The 7667-nt window shown below is 35.8% G+C and overlaps 1 protein-coding gene across 1 annotated transcript in view; it reads left to right on the forward strand.

Annotated features, from left to right (window-relative positions):
* LOC107596708 (collagen alpha-1(XIV) chain-like) overlaps positions 1-7667 on the forward strand; it is a 123104-nt gene that overhangs the window by 7403 nt on the left and 108034 nt on the right. Inside the window, exon 3 of the mRNA XM_016287506.1 lies at positions 3328-3444. Coding sequence (XP_016142992.1) covers positions 3328-3444 — 117 coding nt within the window. The remainder of the gene's footprint in view (positions 1-3327; positions 3445-7667) is intronic.

The raw sequence follows: 7667 nt of genomic DNA on the forward strand, positions 1-7667 counted from the left end.
CAGTGGCCTGTGGTCATTCGCAGACATCCTGGCGCCCAGTCTATTGGGTGAGGGGTCTGTGACGACTTGTTAATCTAATGAATAACTGATTTGTTAAATCAAATGAAAAATTGTGTTTTTGATTGGTCCAGACGCTACAGGAATCATGTAAAAAATTTAAATAAAATAAAAACAGTGCACATTTCATTTATCTATTATAACATTTATGTAGTTTTGTTCGCTTGGCTGTTTCCTTATAAAAGTCCAAACATTTGTCAAGTTTTTCGTCAGGTGTCTTTATTAATTATATGATGTCATTACGTTGCTGTCTTGTCACCAGCCAATCGCTGCATTGCTGATTGTGGTTTCGAGTATCTATACATAACTCCTTTTAAGCCAACCCATGAACGCACAATTATTTCAGATAACTCAATCCAGCCATACTAATCATCAACAACAGGTTCGTTCGAAGAACAGAATTAGCCAGATCCTGATTAGCGCGATGATATCATCTTGGATGTGACATTTCATCTCGGATGTAATAAGCGACGTACGAAGAAGGGGCCCTGGGACCCGGTTTAAAAAAATATCGGTTTCACTCTCCCAAAATGCCGGATCCGTGTGGACGAAACGCCTATACGATACAAAATGTATGCGTATACAGCTAAATGCATCTCCGTGTGGACGGGGCCTTAGATGAGTGTAAAGTGCAGAATGTTTCTAACTGCTCCCGCTAAGTAGGCATTAATATTTTTATTCGCTCAACACTGATTTTTGAGTTTGTAGAAAATAAACGTTCAAAACAAGTGCGGAGCACTTACTAAAGTTCCAAGTAATTGGAAGCACGATGATAAAAGGACGCAGTGGATTTTGGAGTAAGAGCTCTGTGAGTGTCTCAAAAAGGATGAAAGATAACCACATCAAAGGCCTGCAGATTTGTAGGTGCACGCTTCTAACATACAGACAGATACAGGACCTCCTGCTCGTATTTCTCTCGTTTCAAGTTACAAGTCAGCACTTGCCACCCTTAAACCACCATTGCCGTTGTTCCTTACCTCCCCCTCAATCTCTGCAGGAGTGTATTTGGCACAAAACCTTTAATCACCAAGAGCCAGGAGACGTACCTGGGTGTGCTAAGACAGTTTTCCTAGAAATATTCTATGAAACTTGTCATGGTACTGCTTCCAGAAATCTGTTGTTTTTTTCACGCCGATGAATGTATTATGTTCTTCTTCATTATTCATGGCTCGTGAGCAGAGTTTTAGCATTTCAACATTGTTGGAATTACTTTCTGAGTTGTGTTTCGCATACATTTTTCATTTCCGTCATGGTGTGCAGTACTGAGCTGGCACAACAACACGCTTTTCTCCTCTAAATTTGTACTACCAGGGTGGTTACTTTATGCGCAGATGATCTGTTGTGAAAAATGTTCAAAATTCTCTGGATGGCTGGTTCTATATCAGTACTCATTTAATCCCACTCACATGAATGACTAAGAATTTTCACTGACACTTTCTATGAATAGAGTACAGTTTGGTGTTCCATAACTTTTTTCAAAGCTATAGAGGCACATATACTGTATAATTTTTTTGTGAACTATTAGATATAATAATTATTAGATAAGTTAGGTATCTTAAGTTTTATTATAGTCAAATTAACTTTGACTCTCTATACTTTATTCTCTTTACTCAGCTATTAAAAATTTAATTTTGGATATAAATGACATGCAGTTCATTGTAGAAAGAAACTATTTTAATTATTATTTTTGATAAATAATTATTATTCTTAATAAATGATTCATACTGTATACACTATCATTTAAAAGATTGGGGTCGATAAGTTTTTTTAAATTTTTTTTTTAAAGAAGTCACAAGGCTGCAATTTTTTGATGAAAAATACAGTAAAAAACATTAATATTGCGAAAATGATTATAAAATAACTCTTTACAATTTTAAACACTTTAATGATTTAAAATAACTATTTTCTGTTTTAATAATTTTGAATTTTTATTTACATAATTATTTCAAGCTGGTATTACTCCAGTTTTAACTGTCACATGAGTCAATTCAATCATTCTAATATGTTGATTTGATGCTCAAGAAGTATTTTGTATTATTAGCAATGTTGAAAACAATTGTGCTAATTAACATTTTTGTGTAAATTACATTTTGATACAATTTTTTCCCCAAAATTATTTGATAAATGTAGCTGTTGTGAAAAAAAAATGTGGGACCATTTCTATAGCATGATGTAAAGACAAGTAAATAATATAATTTATTCACATAGAAAATATACGTTTATCAATAACCACTATCAAACATTTGGTCCCAAACTAGCTAGCCCCTAGTGAGAAACAGCTTCATTTAGGCTAATCTTTCAGCCCTTTCACTTGCTACCTTGTTACCAGCTGGGTAGTTTCCACGTTTTAAGCACAGAAATGTGTTTCTATATACATTGATTGATGGAAAGAAGTCATAGCTCCCCATAGACACATATTGGACAGAGTGTGTCCATGAGAAGGGAGATGTTCACCCCACAGGCAGCCCAGCAGTGTTCTGTTCCTCAGGTTGGTGCACCTAGATCAGTTTTATGTTTTATCTCTGTCTCCTAAATGCCCTGTTTCCAGTAGTATTGACCTCTGGGTTTTATTTTTACTTATTTTCCTTTTCTGTTTGTGCCAACATGTTTTCTTCATATACTTTATGTAGCACCTCGGTTTCTTTATCTGGCATGTGAACAACATAAGCACAGAGAAACATTGATTAATCAATGTTTCATTACCTTACATGTGGGATGTGTGATGTTTGGGTGTGGTGATTTCTCATAGGTCTAACACACAACAACTGATTATGGGTCAGAAGGGTTTATTTACTTCAGTAGAAAAAAAGACTACCTCTAATCAGTTGTTTATGGCTGTAGACACTCATAAACTGAAGTAATATGCTTTTTTGAACTTTTTAAGACTTGTCTTCCTCTTCAACCTCACTGGTATTTACTTAGGATGCTTTAGAAAATAGCAGAAAACTACTCTTCTGACCTTTAAAAGTCACATTCTCATCTCAATTACCGTCTTTTCATTTTTAATGAGACTGTAACTCTCTGTTCATGATTTTATGTGCATATTGTCGGATGGACAATTAAATAATAATATTAAATCACCTTACATTTCCTAATATTAAATACCTTACAGATTATTATAACCTTAAATTGGACACCGAGTGAGAATATGACTTATAACATACCTTTCTTTAGATTTTTATCCAAGTACAATTTAAACTCTCATCTGAAAAATATTTTAAAGTCATAATTTGCACATTTTCAGTTTATAATTCCTTTCTTTCCTTGCAGTTCCAGCTCCAAGAAGACTTCGATTTAAAGTCCTGAGTGCAGGCCGGCTACTTGTCTCATGGAAGGAACCAAAAGGAGAATATGAAGGCTACAAATTTATATATAATAGTGAACCAGGTAAGAAGCAATGACAGTAAAACAGCGTTTTTATTTAGTTTGCATCTTTTGTGGTCAGTCAGTATTAATAAATTTAGTGGTACTATATTGTATGCATACAGGTTTGCTTTTTGTTAAATTTGTTATTAATGAAATACAGTCTCTGTTCGAGTCCTTTTCAGCTTTACTTTTGTCTTTAAATGCATTCAGATTTGCTTCACTTCCCTCTGTGAGCTTCGACAGATATATTTGTTAACCTTGCCAGATCTGAAGGACTCTTTGTTTCTTTACATATTTGACAATAGTCCTTGTCTGGGGCTTTGATACGGCTCCTGATAAGACATAAACAGCCAAGGTCACTCTCTGGTTTTATGTAAACCAGGTGCACTAGCCATCAGTTCTGTAAAATCACCCCTTTGTTAAACACTCACAACCCCCTTTTCTCGGGCAACAATAAGCCATGTCCAAACTCTTTGTTTCTTAGAGCACATTCTCTAACTCTGTGTATTTTAGGTCTGGGCCCATAGAATAGATAATCATCAGCCAATTCAGATGTTCCCAACAGATGGGAAAAGCACTCGTTTCAATTATAGCAGCTCATTTGCTGTGTTCCTATGTGCAAAGTGGCATTAATGGGCATGATAATTCTCTCTATTGGCCAGAATTGAGGTATTAAAGTGATGGAACAGGGTTGGCTGAGGACAGGTGATAGTTTGCATCAGAGCGGGTCAATGCGACTCATTTGTGATTGAGGTGAGGAATGTCTGGCTGCAGTATCTGGCCAGAATCAAGGGGGTCAGATGGAGGTCAGATGTCTGATCCAGCTGCTTGTATTTATGGTATCTGATGTCAGCTTTGTAAATGTCCAATCTCACAACAACATTGGCGTCCTTAGAAAGGGCTGCAAACGGAAAATGGCAAAGCTCCTAATGTATTCAAAATTAACATAATGATGCTGACAAAGTTTATGCACTGATTTGCAGCGTAAATGCATTAATGTCATGTCATTGTTTGCTTCCATCCAAAACAGCTATACATAACTAATACATAACTACATAACTGTCAGAGTTGCAAGCTAATTAGCTTTCAGCATTGTCCCACTGTATCATCAAACCTACTAGTATTAAGGATAGCAGGTAAAGAGAAACAAATCAAATTGAACAAAATTATTGATTAAATAAATGAAGGATCTCAAAACAAGTGAGGCTTAATGACAGGCCATGTATAGATGTACTAGAATGAAGGAATGGAGGACGGAGTTTCTCTAAACATTAAGTATGTAAATGGAACAGAGTTGTGCATGCATGTGTAAATGTTTATAATGATCATAGTCTGTATTTGTTCCGTTGATTTACTATATTGGCAATTGCTGTGTTATTGATCGGAAAGATTATATTGTGTCATTAATTACTGCGCCTTTAAACCTGCTGCAGTCTTTTATAGGTTTGATCAATATTCAATAATATACATATCGTCCTCTCTGAAAAATTTCATCATGGACAGTGATTGAATATAAGTTATATGAACTTGAGTGGGTGATTTAGCTGTTCATTTGTTCCAACTTGATGCTGTAATTCTAGTAAACAATTGTATTTGCTTCATATAAATATCACTTTGTGGTCTTATAAGAATATTTTTGCTTGTTTGGAGAAAATGTTGTGTTAATTATGCCTCCCAAACAAAGCTGACAATGTTAAACAATAACCAATAATTGCTTAATTTATTTTTGTTTAATTATTTGTATTATTTATTCAACAAAACTCTGAGAAAATGCATTTTTATTTACATATTGCCATTACCAACCAGTCTAAAAATTGAATAATTTTACAAACTAAAAGTGTGTGTATATATATATATATATATATATATATATATAGCAGTTCCCGGTTCATTTTCAAATAGATAAAAGCACAATAAAAGTAAAGAAAAAAAGTTATGGCTTTAAGTGATTCGCTTACTGAGTGAGTCTGTTTCAAAGAGCTAACTAATGAGGCCGTTTCGTGAATATTTTTGATTGACTCATCAAAAGAACCATTCATAAGAGTCATTTTTCATCAATCGGACATCTCAGCTTGTGCTGTTCTTGTGCAGGAAAGACTGATGTGCACCCTAGCGAGATGATATCACACAAAACCACATTCAGACTCACACAAAGTGCCCTTAGCCACAAGAAAATGAGAGAGAGAGATGTGAGATGTTGAATGTGTTTAATCACTCTTGAAAAGGTATATTCTGGCTCATGGCATCTACGGTACTTTACTTTCTTTAAAAGTGACATGTTTTCTCCTTGAGCACAAACAAAATAAAAACACGAGTTTTTCCGTTTTAAGTATATGTTCAGTAATAGATGTGGTCAAATATGAAAACAGAGTAAGTTATCAAATTTTGCATTGGGATTAAGCACAAATTGATTTTGCATCTATTTTTAGATGTAACTATACACTATTTTCCCCTCAAAAGCCCTTTGCTCCACTCTTTTTAAAAATCAAAGAGGGAAGGAAGATATTCGTATGCGACAAAGCAATTCTGTCCTTTGGTCTCGTTTAAACAAATGAGAATTGGAGCGCTTTGATGTTGTCGTGAGAAACGGTGACAGTTTGCTGTCTGCAGCAATCTTCTTTTACTTTTCTATGAAGCGTGATGTGCAAAGTCATCAGCAAACTGTGGTTCTCAGTTCTGACTCTAACCCCAATCATGCTCCCACTACTGCTGAATAAGCAACTTCCACTCTCCTTCAATTGATCTCTCGGCAAGCCACGAGGATTTTAATCAGGATCATTGGTCAGGGATCTGAATTGCAGGGGCAGACTTCTTCATCACAATGAAGGACTGTGATATGACTATGCCGCTGTTCAGGCATGACTGATTCAAATGCAATAAATTTTGGCTGCACTTTTTAGTTTATCACTATGCTTTTTTTGGTCTATTTTATTTTTAAAGGCCAGATCTTTAAAGGGATACTCCACACAAAAACGAAGCTTCTCTCATCATTTATTCACCCTTATGCTGTTCCATGTATATATGACTTTCTTCTATGGAACACAGATGGAATGTGGAACCCTCAAAGCGGATGCTTCAAAAACCACACAAAACAAACACAACGGTAATCCATACAACACCAGTTTGATGAATCAATGTCTTCTGAAGTGAAACAACTGATTCACTTTTTTTTAACAGACATTGATTGACTTTTTTAACTATAAACCATCATAAGATAATGCTTGATGTACAGTAAATGTCAGAGTTTCACAACACTCTTATGATACGCTTCACAACATGTTGATGTTTATGTTACATCAAGTGTGAACACAAGGATGTGCATGTGACAGTTAGCTGGAAGCAATGGTTTATTGTTTAAAAAGTAAAAAATATTAGTGATTTTCTCTTACACACCTATCATTTTGCTTCAGAAAACAATGATTCATCAACTGGGTCCTATGGATTACAGTCGTGTTCGTTTTGTGTGGTTTTTGAAGCATCAACTTTGAGGTTTTCACTCAATCGCAGTATATGGGCTCACAGAGATAGATTATTTTCCTAAAATTCTCTGTTTGTGTTCAATTGACAAAAGAAAATCATATTGTAATGTGGTGTTTTGTTTCATGTTCATGTTTTCCATGTCTTTTATTTTGTAATTATTTCATGGTTCCTGTTTGTGTCATGCTTCCCTTGCCCTCATGTATTCATGCCATTGGTTCCCCTGTTCATTGTGTCATGTTCTGATTGGTTGTCTTAGTCATGTGTCTTGTTTCCCATTGGTTTGTTCTTGTCATGTGACCCTCTTGTTTCCTATAAGTAGCTTCATGTTCCCATTGTGCCCTTGTCGTGTATTGATTGTATTTAACCCGCTGTTGGTGAGTCTAGTCTGTTTGTGTCAAGTCTGCTCATGCTATGTCTGTTCAAGTCAAGTCAAGTCAAGTCTGTGTCTTGGATGGATGTTTGGATCACTCTGTAAATAAACTGCACTTGGGTTCTCACTACGCTCGCCTTCAGTGGATTGACTCTTTACAGAATACACAACCCCTAAAATGAACCCAGCAGTTTCACGCCTCTTCTGCCTTCGTCAAGGTGACCGGCCTATTGAGGACTATGTGGAGGATTTTTGTGAACTGTCTCACCAGGTGGATTTTAATGATGTGGCGCTCAAAGACATTTTCCGTCATGGGTTAAACGAGCCCATTTGCTCCCAGCTTCCTGGGGGAAAGGTTCACTGGTCCCTTGCCGAGTATATAGACTTTGCTCTG

The sequence above is a fragment of the Sinocyclocheilus grahami genome, unplaced genomic scaffold (assembly GCF_001515645.1).
Source record: "Sinocyclocheilus grahami isolate Dianchi unplaced genomic scaffold, SAMN03320097.WGS_v1.1 scaffold222.1, whole genome shotgun sequence".
Classification (NCBI taxonomy): Eukaryota; Metazoa; Chordata; class Actinopteri; order Cypriniformes; family Cyprinidae; genus Sinocyclocheilus; species Sinocyclocheilus grahami.